General features: G+C 34.9%; 1 protein-coding gene and 2 long non-coding RNA genes across 11 annotated transcripts in view; 2 read left to right on the top strand and 1 right to left on the bottom strand.

Annotated features, from left to right (window-relative positions):
- The window catches only part of camkvl (CaM kinase-like vesicle-associated, like), a 111305-nt gene that overhangs the window by 33366 nt on the left and 61329 nt on the right, over positions 1–16610 (bottom strand). For 2 of the 8 annotated variants that reach the window (XM_087305718.1, XM_087305712.1), the window contains exon 2: positions 2214–2238. In XM_087305718.1, the coding sequence (XP_087161844.1) occupies positions 2214–2219 (6 nt within the window). In that variant the 5' untranslated portion in view covers positions 2220–2238. 8 annotated transcript variants of the gene reach the window in all.
- On the top strand, positions 468–5739 carry LOC147838187 (uncharacterized). Its single transcript, XR_015523463.1, has 3 exons — positions 468–2455; positions 2536–3724; positions 3766–5739. It is a non-coding gene; the product is annotated as an uncharacterized LOC147838187 (long non-coding RNA).
- Positions 11456–15343, top strand: LOC147838186 (uncharacterized). Of its 2 annotated transcripts, none has more exons than XR_015945697.1 (4): positions 11456–11590; positions 11669–11800; positions 14267–15010; positions 15054–15343. It is a non-coding gene; the product is annotated as an uncharacterized LOC147838186 (long non-coding RNA). The 2 variants fall into 2 exon arrangements; XR_015523440.2 differs by having other exon boundaries at positions 14267–14967; positions 15054–15339.

Genomic DNA, 16610 nt, shown 5'->3' with positions numbered 1-16610 from the left:
AGTATGGCGTATAGAAGTTTGATGTCTTCTCATCTTCCCCTAGCTTAATCTGGTGCTAAATTATAGCGTGCAGTCCCGCGTCATGTCCACCTCTCAGAGACAAACACCATAATCATCATCATCCTGCTGGGTTTATTATGCATTTGGTGTTCTGAAACAGAATTTTGGCACAGCGAGGTGCAATATTTGCCAGAGCCTCAGCTCAAGCCTCAGATGTAGTGAAAATATTGAGAAGAGAATCATCCGAATTAGTTAAGCGAATATTCAATTAAGATTATTTAACTGTTAGATGTCATGTTGTGTTGGATGTTTAAGAGGAAACATGAGCCAGAGCCTGTTTGCAGTCATAATGTTGCGAATAATAATAATAATAATAATAATAATAATTTACACATATTTTTATAGAGCTTTTCTGGACACTCAAAGCGCTTTAAACATTTTTTGGGGGAATCTTCTCATCCATCACCACTGTGCAGCATTCACCTTGATGACGCGACGGCAGCCATATTGTGCCATACCGCACACCACACACCAGCTGATTGGTGGAGAGGAGACAGAGTGATGAACAAAATTATCATATGGGGATGGTTAGGAGGCCATGATAGACAGAGGCCAGTGGGCAAATTTGTCCAGGATCCTGGGGCTAAACCCCTACTCTTTTTATCCTGGGATTTTTTACGACCACAGAGTCAGTATCTCGGATTAAGGTCTCATCCAAAAGACGGTGCTCACTGAGCAGTATAGAGTCCCCATCACTATACTGGGGCATTAGGACCCACACAGACCACAGTTTGAGCGCCCCCTGCTGGTCTCACTGACAGCATTTCCTAGCTTTCCCATGTGGTCTCTCTTGCAGGTATTGACCGGGTGCAGCCCTGCTAAGCTTCAACGGGCGACTACGTGAGAGTTACAGAGAGCTAGCTGCCAGCAAACAGTTGGAAGATCTGTTTCTTCCTTATTATGACGTACATTAGAGCGAAAAGGATTAGCAAAAAATGTAGGGTGAGGACTTCAGGTTCAATTCATCAGCTGTTGACAGAGTGGAGAGAGATTTGATTAAGAGTTTGCTGTGGATGGTAAGAGATGGATTTAAGTGGACTAAATGACTAGAGAGGATGACATACATTACCAGAATGAAGTGTCATCTCACGCTAAGACTGAGTTATTACATTGTGATTAAAAACAGTATGGATGAATCAGTCACAATGAAATCGATAACATGCATTTAGAAAATAGAGTGACCTTTCCAGGTTATGCTGAACTGAACAGAGTGTACTGAGACAGATCCTGTGAAGCACCTTTAACACTCAACCAAAATGACAATGATCAACTTTTAATTAAAAGATTGCATTTTGGGTGAGATTAAAATGACTTTTTAGACTTATTTCTGCTTTATTACTAAGCAGAAACACGCTGAACTCTCGCAGTCTGACCATTTGTGAACCGATCACCCGAGACAGGGTTTAAGGCCAAGTGTAAACACAGCCTTGCATTCATTTTTAAGTTACTCGTCTATGGTTTGGATCGACTCCAAAATCAATAACGTGTCTGACTTTAGCTGTGGCTTCTTGGAATTGACATTGGCATGAATGTAAATGGGGCAGTGTTAACCCCACCCAGACTGAGTGAGTCCAGCTGGGCTGCTGCTTGGAGCAGCTGGATGCTCCACAGCTCAGGGGAGGAGGGAAAGGCTCTCACTCACGCAGAAGATGCTCATCCAAACTGTCTGCTCCTCGGGAGGGAGGCTCAGAAATCTGGAGCTGATGCAAAAGGACAGCTTCCATACAGGAAGGACAGAGAAAGCCTGGATTAAATCAATCTGTTCCCCTTCAGGTGGAATGCTATGAATTGACCAGGACTGATGCTGAAGACACACATTTTGATTTTGCCTGTTTCTGTAGGTCACATATAATATCCGTGACTAGAATGAGTGATCCCTGAGAATAAGTGCACAATGGTGACGACACAGGGAGCAAAAACAGCAAGGAGAATAGATTGCAAAGAACTGGGAGAATCAACCACAAATGCTAGCCAGGGTGAGATTTGAATGAGGAAAATAACCAACTGCACAACAGAGGAAAATGACGATTGAAGGTTCTAAAGCATGTTGAAAAGTCACGTCAAAGGAATCAGGGGCTCCAAGTCACTGCGATTGCCCAATAAGACAAGGGGTAATCCACCAAAGAATGATAGTTTTGTCATCATTTACTCACTCTCATGTTGTTCCAAACCTGTCGTCTGTGAAAAAAAGGAGACCATTTGAGAAGTGTTTCCACTACATTGGGGACAATAGGGTAAAAAAAACACTTATCTTACATTAGGGTTCTCAGGCATAGTTTTGCACTGAGCACACATATACACATCAAGCTGTCTTGAAAATATAACCATCTCAGTAAATATCCACATAAACACATTTGTTATACAGGTGCCTTTCGTGTACCAGAATATCGGATCCGTGCATTAGCTATTAAAGTGACCACGTCTCTCAAGTAAACAACAAATGTGCTTCTAAATAAAGAAAAATATATAAATAAGCCTTAAAATCATTTAAGTCAGCCTGAATCATATATAATGAAAAGCATACTTTAAACAAATTTTTCAAAAAAAGTTTACAAGTAAATTTACAGTGGTCATTTAAATGTATTCTTTTTTTTCCTTTTCTTTTTTTTTTTTTTACCTCTGAATGACATTATTTTACTCATATTTAACCCTTGTGCACTGTTCAAATTGACTACCCTTTTGTCATGTTCAAAATAAAAACATCCACTGAATCAAACTGCTGTAAAAACACACCAGATTAATGTTTTTTTTTCCCTTTTTTTCACATAAATCTATTAATCAACCTCAGTCCTGATTAAAAACTAGTAAATATATATTTTTTTTAATTACAGGATTTTAACACTTTAATGGCCAAGTTCACAAATATTGTCACTGATTTGGTGAAAAAACACAAAAAAATTACATTTTCAATATAAAAAGTAATTGTTGACTGGATTTTTTTTCAACAACATTGGCTTTGATGCATTGTTAGATTTTCATGTTTTCCCCCTAATTTACTGTTGGTGACTGTTTTTGTCCATTGACTTCCATTTTAACCACATTTAAAGGTGCATAAATACACAGTCTTTGTATTTGTTTACTTCATGTAGTTCTGAGAGCATGATATACAAACTATATGAGGCATATTTTGATTTTTTCAGACACATCAAGGCAAGTGCGCAAAGGTCACTCTCACGCACACACTTTAATTTGCTGTTATACTCCATATAAAATCCAGAGACTAAGCTTCTTTACGCAGGCTTATCTGAAGGGTTAATGGTGCCAACTGATGATCAACAGTAAAAATGACAAAATTTTATCTCTTTGCAATAAGGAAAACCACCAACAATCAAAAATGCATGATTATATTGTTTTTTAAAAGAAGTCAATGGGGCAAAAAGGAGAAAAAAAAGGGAGAAAAAAAGCAAAAAACAATGCATTAAAGGCAATGTTGTTTCACATGTCCAAGACGTTAATAAAAGTTTAAAACAAATCCAGTCCACAAATACTATTTATATTGAAAATATACCATTTTGTGTGTTTTTTAGCAAATCAGTGACATCATTTATGAATTTGGCAATTAAACAGTTAAAATCCCGGTTGATTAACAAATTTATACAAAGAAATAGAAATAGAGAAAAAGTATTTCTCTGATGCATTTTTACAGCAGTTTGATTTAGTGGATGTTTTCATCCCGAGCATAACAAAAAGGTAGTATTTGCCCAGAGTGTTTCGTTGAGTTCTTTAAATAATTCAAAGCATTTTCACAAAATATGTGTCAAAATAAGTGTCAAAAGTCATTCTGCTAGCTGAAACGCAGAAAAAGTTTTGGCCAAATTAAGACTTAAAATCACCCCAGAGTGGATGAAAACATCCCCAACAGCACAAAAGGATTAAAGACACGTAACTTGTCATTACAATGCATTCCATGTATTTAAAACTCCATTAGCTTTTGTAAATGTAATTCGATTTCTTCTTTGACCCATAAACATCTAATGGAGCAGGAAAAAACCCATAGTCCATCACAAGCCACTGATGATGTGTTTGTCAAACTCTAGTAGAATGGGGAAGAAAAGAGGATATGGCAAGATTTATATGGCAAGAATCGGTTCAGTGATTGTCAAGAAACGTTAAAGCACCCATAATGGTATTTTGAGATTTGTGTAGGCAGAGGAGAAGAACTCATTGTGTTAAACGACCGCAGGTACAACAAGACAGTAGGAGAACAGATTTTATTCATTAGAAAGACAGAAGCCTCAAAGCCTTCATTCGTCTTCCTGTCTGAAACGGCACTCAATTTCCAATGTCTTTAATATTAAGTGGAATGGTTACCTGTGATGGCACAAATTGATTTCATTGTGGATTTGCCACAATATAATGAGGCACTCCTGCTGCTCGCTGTACTCTCTTCTGAACCTGAGAAGCCAATGCAAATGTTGCATTTCCCTTTTTTAAGCCGTTTGCCTGCTCACTGCATGAGCAAACCCTCCGCCCAATTATAATCAGCCATCTCCACATAGTTCATAGTTCCCTCATCACCGAACTGTCTGCAAGCAACAACAGAGCACAAAATAATTTACACCCTCCTTTTTAATAAGCAAACTCTGCTCAGTGCGCTGATGTAAATTTACAGCATCAGTCTGCCGGAGGAACGCCGGCTGTATTATTTATTTATTATTTATTATGGACATATTTTAAAACCAAGCTCCAAAACAAATGCAAATGAAGCCTTTTGAATGGATTTCTATGAATTGATGCTCACGCCACTTCCTTTGCTATAGAAACCCAGAGCTGCAAATGTGCCTTGGTTCTTACTATTTTTTTTTTTAAGTTGCATTAAACCCATTAGGGGAAATCAAACATAACCGAAGCCATTTGAGGCAAGCAGATGGGCTTCTTGCTGGTCCAGTACAGCAGAAGATGTGCCTATTGCTCTGGTTTTGCTGTATAACGAGTTTTTAAAGCATGCTGGCAGCTGCGGTAAAAGGACCCTTCATGAGACCCTCCTTTCAGCGGTTCAGCCATTTTTTTTTTAACACAGATGCCTGTGTCCTAGCAGATTCTAAATGAGGTCCCTGGGGTCTCACACAGCCGGGGCCACATACAAGACATCCGCATCATTACCTTTCTCAGTCTCCCTACAGGCTGTGCTTCAGCTATAGATACTGTATATCTCCCAGTGGGGAAGACGCAGGAGCTAAAACAGGAGCCGGTGTGTGTAACCTTTGGTCAATGGACACCTGCAGATAAAAGTAGCGATTGACTGAAGAAAAAAATCAATTTTGGTGAGGGAGAAACAGCTACAGTCTTGAACTGAGATACAAACACAGCCGCCGAACGTATCGTCTCATTCTTGTTTGAGGATTGATTGGCAGATTTACAGTAAGATTGATGGATCGAGGTGAGGGAGGCAAACAGAGAAAGACAACACACAGGTTGTGACAGAGAGTTGAGAGGGCATTTGTGTGCTTGCTTGCTTGTTTATGAATTATGCATTTGCGCTGAGTGGGTTATTGCTGAAAGGTAGTGCAGTAACTCATGCTTAAATGGAATAATGAGAAAAAGATACATTCACTTATCCACTAATCCTGAGTTTAATTCACCTTTGTTTTGGTCTGAGACATGCTTACTCAACTGAAAATACACACACACACACACACACACACACACACACACACACACACACACACACACACACACACACACACACACACACACACACACACACACACACACTAAGAGACAACACAGACAAGGGGTCACAGACTATTTCAAATTCATGAGTCTGTGTGACTGAGACATTAAAACCATCCACATTTATCATATGCAACTTTCAGTTTATGATTAGTGTAATAAGAAGGGTCTAAACTAAAACTTTTAGCCTTTTTATAAAACATAATTCATTTATAAAATATTTTTCATTTGTTTTTATATAATGGTAAGGTTTCTTGAACCAAAACAAGTGGTATAATTGCATTAAATTGGGTTCCAAAATAAAAAAAAGCAAGAACAAAACTGTTTACTGTAATGTATTTGGAAAGTCTAAGAATAGACCAGTCTAAAGTCCATGAAATACTTCAGTTAATACATAAAGTGGCATGTCATCCTTTTTTAAAGAAATCAGGCCAAAGCAAAGTTCATTTTTAGTTTCATATACACTTTTGCTCAGTTCTTCTGTTCAGTCCATCAAGCTTGCATATACAGTTGAACTCAGATTTATTAGCCCCCCTGAATTATTAGACCGCTTATTTATTTTTTCCTCAATTTCTGTTTAATGGAGAGAATTTTTTTTCAGCACATTTCTAATCATAATAGTTTTAAGAACTCATTTCTAATAACTGATTTATTTTATCTTTACCATGATGACAGTACATAATATTTTACTAGATATTTTTCAAGACACTTCTATATAGCTTAAAGTGACATTTAAAAGCTTGACTGGGTTAATTAGAGTAACTAGGCAGGTTAAGGTAATTAGGCAAGTTATTGTATAACAGTGGTTTGTTTTGTAGATTATCGAGAAAAAAATATAGCTTAAAGGGGCTAATAATTTTGTCCCTAAAATGGTGTTTAAAAAATTAATAACTACTTTTATTCTGGCCGCAATAAAAAAATAAGACTTTCACCAGAAAAAATATATTTTCAAACATACTGTGAAAATTTCCTTGCTCTGTTAAACATCATTTGGAAAACATTTAAAAAAGAAGAAAAATTTTTTAAGGGGGCTAATAATTCTGACTTCAACTGTATGTGATTAAAGACAAACACTGGAGAGCTCCCCATTCTAATATAAATTTAGAATGGATTTGAAATGAAACAAGATGTGCTTTAACTGCAGACTGACAGCTTTAATTTGAGGGTATTTACATCCAAATCAGGTGAACACTGTAGCAATTACAACAGTTTGCATCTGTTCCTCCCACTCGTTAAGGGTCCAAAATTGGACAATTGGCTTCTCAGCTTTTTCATGACCAGGTGTGTGTTATTTCCTCATTATCCCAATTACAATGAGCAGATAAAAGGTTCAGAGTTAATTTCAAGCATGCTATTTTTATTTTTAATCAGTTACTTTCAACTCTCAAGATGAGATTCAAAGAGCTGTTACTATCAGTCAAGCAAGCTATCATTAGGCTGACAAAACAAAACAAACCCATAAGAGAGATAGCAAAAACATTATTCATAGCCAAAACAACTGTTTGGAACATACTTAAAATGATCAGTGAGCTCAGCTACACCAAAAGACCTGGAAGACCATGGAAATAACTGTGGTGGACGACCAAATAATTCTTTCCCTGACGAAGAAAACACCCTTCACAACAGTTGGTCACTCCCTAGGAGGTAGATGTATGTGTTTCAAAGTCAACAATCAAGAGAAGACTACACCAGAGTAAATACAGAGAGTTCACCACAAGATATAAACCATTGGTAAGCCTCAAAACAGGAAGGCCAGATTAGAGTTCTAAAAAACCCTTCACAGTTCTGAAACAACATCCTATGGACAGATGAGACCAAGATTAACTTGTGCCAGAGTTATGGGACGAGAAGAGTAGGGTAAAGGAAATGAACTGCTCATGATCCTAAGTAGTAAAGCATGGTGGTAGTAGTGACATGGCTTGGGCATGTATGGCTGTCAATGGAATTGGTTCTCTTGTAATTATTGATTATGAGACTGCTCACAGCAGCAGGACGAATTCCGAAGTGTTTTAGCCAATATTTTCTGCCCAAATATTTCCAAACTCATTGGACAGTGCTTCACAACGCAGACAGAGAATGACCCAAAACATACTGCCATAGCAACCAAAGAGTTTTTGAAGGGAAAGAAGTAAATGGCCAAGTCAATCACCTGACCTGAATCCGATTGATCATGCAAATGCTGAAGACAAAACTGAATCGAAAACTCCCAAAGAACAAACAGAAACTGAAGACGATTGCTGTACACTGTAAAAAAAATCTGTAAAATAACAGTTAAATGACTGTATATTTTAACAGATTTTTTCCGTATACACGTATTACAGGTGTTTTTCCGTTTATATACATTTTCGAATTGCATTGTGGGAAGGGGATCGCAGCTCAGACAGCGTTTGATGGACACCGGGACATATTTCTTCCTGTTTTTTCCCTGGTAAGTACGATTAATAAAACATATAACAATATTTTAGTTAAAAGACTGCTTTATTACCTTTTTATCGTTATTTAAAATGATTTTTGTCTTTTATGAAGCGCCCATGGAAAGTACAGCAGTGAATTACGTTTAATATTGTTAATAAGATCAGACTTTATTTCATTAAGATCAAACTGAGCTATGAGTGGTTAAATGTAATTTAAACAAGCATTTACCTAATGATTTTTTACCTTTTTATACGTTTTTCTCGTCAGTAAATATGATATCTGTTCATTTACAGTTGTTTGTCCGTATTTTTCTAAACTGCCGTGCGCGGGAAGTGGCGTGACGTCCAATCACCCACTCACTCCCTCTGCACCTGACTGGATTAACGGTAAACGTCAGTTTGTCTGTAAGAGTGTAAAAAGTATGTTAATTATTTTATAGAAATATAAATGTTTTCTTTGTACAGTGCATTGAACAAGGGATAGCATTCAAAGTTTGTGTCACTGTGTAGTTTGGTTGATATACGTTACCTTTAATGAACACTAACGTTAACGTGTTTCAAACGCTCGTACCTGACCGTCTGTGTTTGTTTGCATATTAATGACTAATTTCATATTTTTACTGACGTTATCAAATGTTAGCTTTAGTTTGACCGACTTATTAAGGCTGTGTGACCGAGTTTCAGTGGAACAGCTTTGCTGGTTTTTAAGTAAGTTATAAGTTAGACTCGCGTGAATTGGAGGCATTTGTAACTCGGTATGAGGGGAAATACACACTCGTAAAGTTTTTATTAGTGGTGGGCCGTTATCAGCATTAACGTGCTGCGTTAACGCGAGACTTATCGCGCGGTAAAAAAAAATATATCGCCGTTAATCTATTCTCAACGTTGGGTTGGGAGCTGGGTGACTTTCATACTTTGATATTTTAGCGCGGATGTATACCTGACCGGTGAGCCGTCTGACAAACAAGTGCCCTTCTGAATCAAATCAGCAGGATGCCTGACTTTAACTGCAGTTCGGCAGTTTCACTTTAACTCATGAACATTTCATTCATCCCGCGTGACAAACTGGGGTAATAGACGCAAATAAGAAGCAAGAACTGATGAGAATGTTATGGAATTTAACAACGCTCGCCAAATGGAACGAAAAAAAAAACTTCCGCATTTCGCGACGCGTGTTTGTGTGTACAGAGATAACAGAGTGATACAGTACGTGTGTGACATTTAAAAGTATTTATAGTGTTTACACTGTCATGCGTTTTCGGCCTCAAATACAACGTGTACCTTAAAGCACACAATTAAATGTTTGTTGTAGTCGAGTTGAACTGTCATTGATATTTATTTATTCACTTTTAAGAACCTCAAGGGCAGCTAATATGAAGATATAAAGATGAGTTGTTCTTCCACAGTCTTAAAATTCTTCAAACTAATTGTCAGTTCGATTCATTATAGCAAACAATACTTTCTTTACTATTAGGAGATCAGGAGTTTTATTTTAATGAAACCTTGATAATAGAGTGAACTACACATGGTGTTATCGCAAATGAAATCTTTTTATGTAGATTTTTAGTTTTAGAGTTTTATTTGCACAAATAAGGTTCACTGATATTTTGCTTTGTTGACTTTCAGGTTCTTTCATTTTGGTTATAAGTACATGTTACAGGTAAATTCTTAGATTCAATCCAAACTGAATTTGAATTAATACGGACAAATGAAATAAAATACACCTGGGATTTTAAATGTTTTCATTTTTTTATTATTCACAACGTTTGTGAAGTCTAAATGTAGACTGTCTCAAACTGAATGAGTGTTATTTTTGTTGTAGGTGTGTTGGTGTAAAAATTGATGCTGACTGGTTAGTACTGCATTTTTAACCATAACAATAATGATTTATATTTAGCATTGCATCTATTGTCATTTTACCAAGAATGTGTTTGCTCTTTCAGAACTCAGGCAGTTGTGCTGGACCCTCTGTACCTTATACAGGAGATGACGGTAAACTTTGAAGTTTAAGAGGTAAAATGTTCAGCGTTTTTTCTGTTTGGTTTTAAGTGTTTTGTACATATAAGGTTCACTGATATTTTGCTTTGTTGATTTCCAGGTTCTGTAATTTTGGTTATAAGTACAAGGTACAGGTACATTTTCACAGCAATCTAAATAAAAATCTTAAATCTTACATTCAATCCAAACTGAATTTGAATTAATATGGACAAATGAAATAAAATACAGCTGGGGTTTTAAATGTTTTCAATTTTTTTTATTATCCACAAAGTTTGTAAAGTATAAAAGTAGACTATGTGCTGCATGTTTCAAACTGAATGAGTGTTATTTTTGTTGTAGGTGTGTTGGTGTAAAAATTGATGCTGACTGGTCAGTACTGCATTTTTATAAATAATACAAAAAATTAAAATAAAAAATGATTTATATTTAGCATTGCATCTATTGTCATTTTACCAAGAATGTGTTTGCTCTTTCAGAACTCAGGCAGTTGTGCTGGACCATCTGTACCTAATACAGGGGATGACAGTAAACTTCCAAGTTTAAGAGGTAAAATGGTCAGGGTTTTTGTTTGATATTGATGCTTTTATTTTTATTATTTGGCAAACCAATTACTTGTACCTATATTTTTACTAAGTGTTTACATGAACACATTTTGCTTCAGTAAGTTTTGAATTTTGTTAACATGTATTCAAACTAAAAAGTACTGGGTTGATGTGGGTGTTTTATCTGGGTTTTTTAACCTGCTACTGTAATCTGTTAAATGAACCAAGCAGTTATTTATTATTATTATTTATTTTTGCATCATTTGAAATGTTACAAGTTCTTTATTTTGGTAATGTCTGTTTAAAGTGATAAGGAAATAACTGGTCCACTGCTGAATCTCTTTTCTTTTCTCTCTTAGCCACCTGATGATGAGAGAGACAATTTCAATGTGGGCATCTTCCTTTATTGTTTTTTTTTTTGCCTTATTTTTGTTCTTGCACTATAATTATTTCTTGTAATATTTGATTAAGTAAATATATATTTTTTAATTTCTTTTAAATTATGTAGCAGACATGTATTTGAATAATTTTACATAATAATTATAATATTTATAATATTATTAATAATATTAATAATTTACCATATAGGTGTGCATATGTGTACCCATATATGTACATGTAATATAGGAAAACAGCCAATTTTATATTTGTCACATATTTCAAAAACCTAAATCAAAACCTATATTAAACCATATGTTTATATAGGTTCTTTCCATGTGGACGTGTACCAGACCCAACACACAACTCACTTTTCTTTTCTTTTTTTCAGAAGAAGAGTCCACAGTCACAATAACAAGATCATTGAGCTGTCCCCTAATTGTGGTGAGCTACATGTTTAGTCTCTTATGTGCTAAACATTATGTAGCCTAAGGAAGCAGCCCTGACTCTGGAGTTTATATGAAGGTATGTTTTTACATTTTTAAGTTTATTTCATTTTTATAAGACAAGTAAGTTGATACATGTTTGTTGTATTTACAACAGGAGCATGCTGAGTAACTATCCAGAATGTAGGTCCATAGCAGAAAAAAGTGCACCAAGCAGAAACATACCATCTAAACTCCTTCGATTCCTGTCAGACCAGAAAGACTTTCAGAATCCTTGGAAGATTTAAAGGTAATTAAGCAAACCGGTAATACTTTATAATAACTAAACACTATTGATTAATTTATTAAGCATTAGCAAAAAGTTCTGTTAAGCTTTAACTCTACATTAACAGACCTTAGTATACAGTTTATAACTACAGCTGCAAATGCTGTAATCTTGACTTATAAGCACATCTATAATGTGCTTAATGATTTTGTTTTTATATTTTGTTAATGATTAATTTTTCATTACTAAATTTAGTATAGCATTATTTACAAACCAGTAATTTAAGAATAGTTGGTGTATTTTTTTTCTAATCATTCAGAATGTGTAAGTAAATGGTTAATAAACTATTTAAACTAACATTTATATATCTTATTATTCAGGCATATAGTAATAGTTGGGCAGCACAGTGGCTCAGTGGCTAGCACTGTTGCCTCACAGCAAGAAGACCTCCGGGTGCTCCGGTTTCCCCCACAGTCCAAAGACATAAGCTATAGGGAAATTGATTAACTTAATTGGCTGTTATGTATGAGTGTGTTTGTAAATGTGTGTATGGGTGTTTCCAAGGGCGTACTCATGCTATGCACAGTTGCCTTGAAACTGGAAGCGTGCTTGTCTCCCCCGACGACCCGCACTCACATTGCATTCGAGCCTGAGCATGCTTACATCATCAATAACGCACTGTTCAGTTTAACAAGTGCTCTCACTCAGCACAGTGGAGATTTCTTTATATTGTTATATCGTTTTAGTTGTTCAATATGCAGTGACACGCAGTCAAATATTTCACCGAACAGATCAGCCACTTTTGACGCTCATAAACAATCAAAGTCAACGTGCTGCAGGTACTAGGAGGTTTGCTAAAGGTGCAGCTGTTGTGCAGTGAGGGGTTTGTGTCTTTAATCTATGACAGTTTGCAAGGGACTTTGATTTGGATAAATTAACCACTATTACTGTTCAATGAACGCAAACCCCTTACTGCACCACAGCTGCGCCTTTAGCAAACCTCCTATTCCTGCAGCACAAGGAGTTTATGATTGTTTATTAACATCAAAAGTGGCTGATCTGTTCGGCGAAATTCTTGACAGCGTGTTACTGCATCCCAAACGACTAAAACAATATAACTAAAGAATTCTCCTCCGTGCTGAGAGCACTTCCTAAACTAAACAGCGCATCATCGATGATGTAAGAGTGCTCAGGCTCGAATACAATGTGAGTGCGGGACGTCAGGGGAGACGGGAGGGAGGACAAGAGTGCTTCGGCCTGGTTCAAGGCAACTATACATAGTGTGAGCACACACTAAGCTGAAGGAAAATACATGAATGAATAGTAATTGTTATAATTGTATATAAAGTATAAAAAATAAGTATATAAAGTATATACAATACTTATTTTAATAAGTGCTTTTGTTAACTTCATCCAGTTTTGTAGCCTAAAGTGAGGATTGTTTATGCTTTGTAAATCGCCTTATAAATCACAATTAAAGATTCAGTTATATTCTAAAAATGAAATTCATTTTATTGTATTAAATGAAAAATAAATCTTATCTAAAATAAAATTACTGTACAGTTTAAACATAGCTAAATAACACTGAAATGTTGCATCGTAATATATCATTAAATTATTTTATTGTTGTTTTATCCAGTTTTATGTTATATTTTGGCACTCCTGCTATTCAGCAAGGTTTAACTGTCGTTTATAAGGATTTATAAATCATAAATAACCCTCACTTTAGATTAGGCCACAACTGGAAGAAATTTTGTAAATAATGCAATATTAAATATAATATTTTATTTATATATATATATATATATATATATATATATATATATATATATATATATATATATATATATATATATATATATATATATTTTTTTTTTAATCTATAAATAGTAATGTAAAATCAATCATTTAAGTTTGATAACACAATTATTAAACTGTAGCTGTAGCAAATTTTGCAGCTGTATTTATAACCAACTGCTAACATCTATTAATGTAAAGTTAATGCTTAACAGATAATGAATTCACTATTTGCTAATGCTTCATAAATGAATCATAGCCCGTTGTTATTATAGTGTTACCAGCATAGTTTGTTTATATTACTGTTTCTCTCTTGCATTATTGTTCCGAATATTGTCAAAAGTACCTACACTTTATTTTGAAAAATCTTAAAGTGATTTCTCACCCAAAACTGAATAATTGATCATTCATAATTTACCTACTCTCTTGACATTTTAAACCTGTATGACTTTGTTTCCTCTGCAAAACACAAAATATCATATTTTAAAGAATGTTGCTCCTATTTCTCCTATTTTGTTCTGTTGAAGTATGTCAGTCAGACAGGCTTGAAATGACAAGAGTGAGACATGAAGATGATGATAAAACTTTCATTTGTGTAAACTATTGACATGCAAGGAATTACCCCAGTTGTAAGTGAAATGTCATTAGTAATGTTTTTTTTTTTTTTTTTTTTTTTTTTTTTTTTTTTTACAGCCATTGAAGTATCAGTATTGGAGCGGAAGAAGACCCAGTTGTATCGTCTGTTTCCTGCCATCTTGCAGTTAACCTGGTTTCTTAATGTAAAGTACTTGTAATTTGCCCACTTGTCCTCAATTATCTTAAAGCTAACATTTAAAACTAATTTGCTTTGAGATTATTTGCCAAGACCTCTCACTGTGTGATTCACATGTCAATATGTATTTATTGTGTGTATAACTTGCTATTTGGAATTCAAATGATTTGTATTCATTAAAGAATCTGTTTTAATTGCAAAGTTGTTTTTGTACTAATCATTGTAAGTTCACAGTTAACAAACTATTTACTGCTTCTCTACACATACAGTATGGAATACATGTTTTGTTTTACTATGGTAAACCATTAGTAGTGTATTTCCCATATGTATAGGTTTATCCTTACCAACTGCTATTTCTATGCTGCTTGAAGAGCATTAAATTAGTAAAATAATATTTTTTTTACAGTAGGTATCCCATTAAAACAAAGAATCTGTTCATTTTTTCACTGTATATATACTATTAAAAAACAAAAAAGTCCTCTTTTTACAGTAGGTATACAATTAAAACACAGAATCTGTCTGTTTTTTTACAGTAGGTATACTATTAAAACACAGAATCTGTCTGTTTTTTTACAGTAGGTATACTATTAAAACACAGAATCTGTCTGTTTTTTTACAGTAGGTATACTATTAAAACACAGAATCTGTCTGTTTTTTTACAGTAGGTATACTATTAAAACACAGAATCTGTCTGTTTTTTTACAGTAGGTATACTATTAAAACACAAAATAGTTCCGCTTTTTTACTGTTGGTATACCCTTAAAAACACAGAAAATAACCGTTTTTTTATATAGAAAACCCTTAAATTACTATAAAATGGTTCGTTATTTTACAGTAGTTTAACCGTCAAAAAACGGATATTTTTTAGTTTTTTTAATGTGGACACACTGTCAATTAACAGAAGTTTTCCGTTTTTAATTTACGGTAAAATATTTGTGTAATGAGCTGCCAGTACATTTTACCGTTTTTTTACGGAATTTTTTTTTAGAGTGTAGAGACCTGGCAGAGCACCACCAGGAATGAAACCCAGTGTCTGGTGATGTCTATGAGTTCCAGACTTCAGGCTGTAATTGACTGCAAAGGATTTGCAACCAAAAATTAAAAAGTGAAAGTTTGATTTATGACTATTATTCTGTCCAATTAATTTTGGACCCTTAACAAGTGGGAGGCACATCTGCAAATTATTGTAATTCCTACAGTGTTCACCTGATTTGTGTGTAAATACCCTCAAATTGAAGCTGACAAAATGCAGTTAAAGCACATCTTGTTCGTTTCACTTCGAATCCATTGTGTTGGTGTAAAGAGCCAAAATGTTAGAATCGTGTAGATGTCCAAATATTTATGGAACCAACTGTAAATGAATCCCAATTATAATATGCTTTTTAATTGCTGTTTTCTCACAGAGGATCTTTACAAAAGATGGAATATTTACACTTTCACCTGAACATTACCCTAAAACTACTTCAAACAAAAAGTAATGAAGTTTTCAGTCATACCCTTAAACTTCATGTGATTATACCAAGGTTTTAAACATTAATAACTGACTATACATTTGAGTATTTTTTTATCAGCATCATTATTTTGGTTTTATATACTGAAGGATGACTCAATGTGATTTTCTGTGCTATTAGACATAATGCCCTGAATATCTATGAAACATTTAAGCTGTATTTAACCCAGAATATTCATTTTAATGGGCCAATTTTTGCATCTGTACCTTATATTTATGTAAATGTCTTCTCAAATGTGACACAAGTAACAATACTTACAGGATGTGGGCTTGCTGTCAGGCCTAACATAGTTGTTATAGTCAATGAGCCTCTTTGGATAGCTCGTATTGTAATGTGACAGGTTCACAATACAGGTTCACATGCAGCACAAACTGTAAATGCCAGACTGATGCAATCAGACACCTTGTTAAATCAAAGATTCTGGTTCAGTACAGGTTAAGCTCTATTATGGCATACTGTCAATTAACACAGAAAATTATTTAGACTCTTTTTACATGCCGAGGGAATCGACAATGTGCCGCAAATGCTGTCGATAAATGTGAACTTGTTAAACCCGGATGATTCCTTTTAAAAATAAACCTCACCTACTCGTTTCTAACATTACGCAAGGCCGCATGTGCAACCCTACAGCAAGAACAGCTTGCAGACCCACAAAAACAGGAAGGTGGTATTTATATCTTGAATTGTTCAGATGGAAGGAAAATGCTAAATGAACACTAACAGTGTAACATACAGTAAAAATAATTGAGTAAAA

This window comes from Danio rerio, chromosome 23, assembly GCF_052040795.2.
Source record: "Danio rerio strain M-AB ecotype USA chromosome 23, GRCz13ab, whole genome shotgun sequence".
Lineage (NCBI taxonomy): Eukaryota > Metazoa > Chordata > Actinopteri > Cypriniformes > Danionidae > Danio > Danio rerio.
Note: the sequence above shows the minus strand (reverse complement) of the source record. Positions and strands in the feature narration are given on the sequence as shown.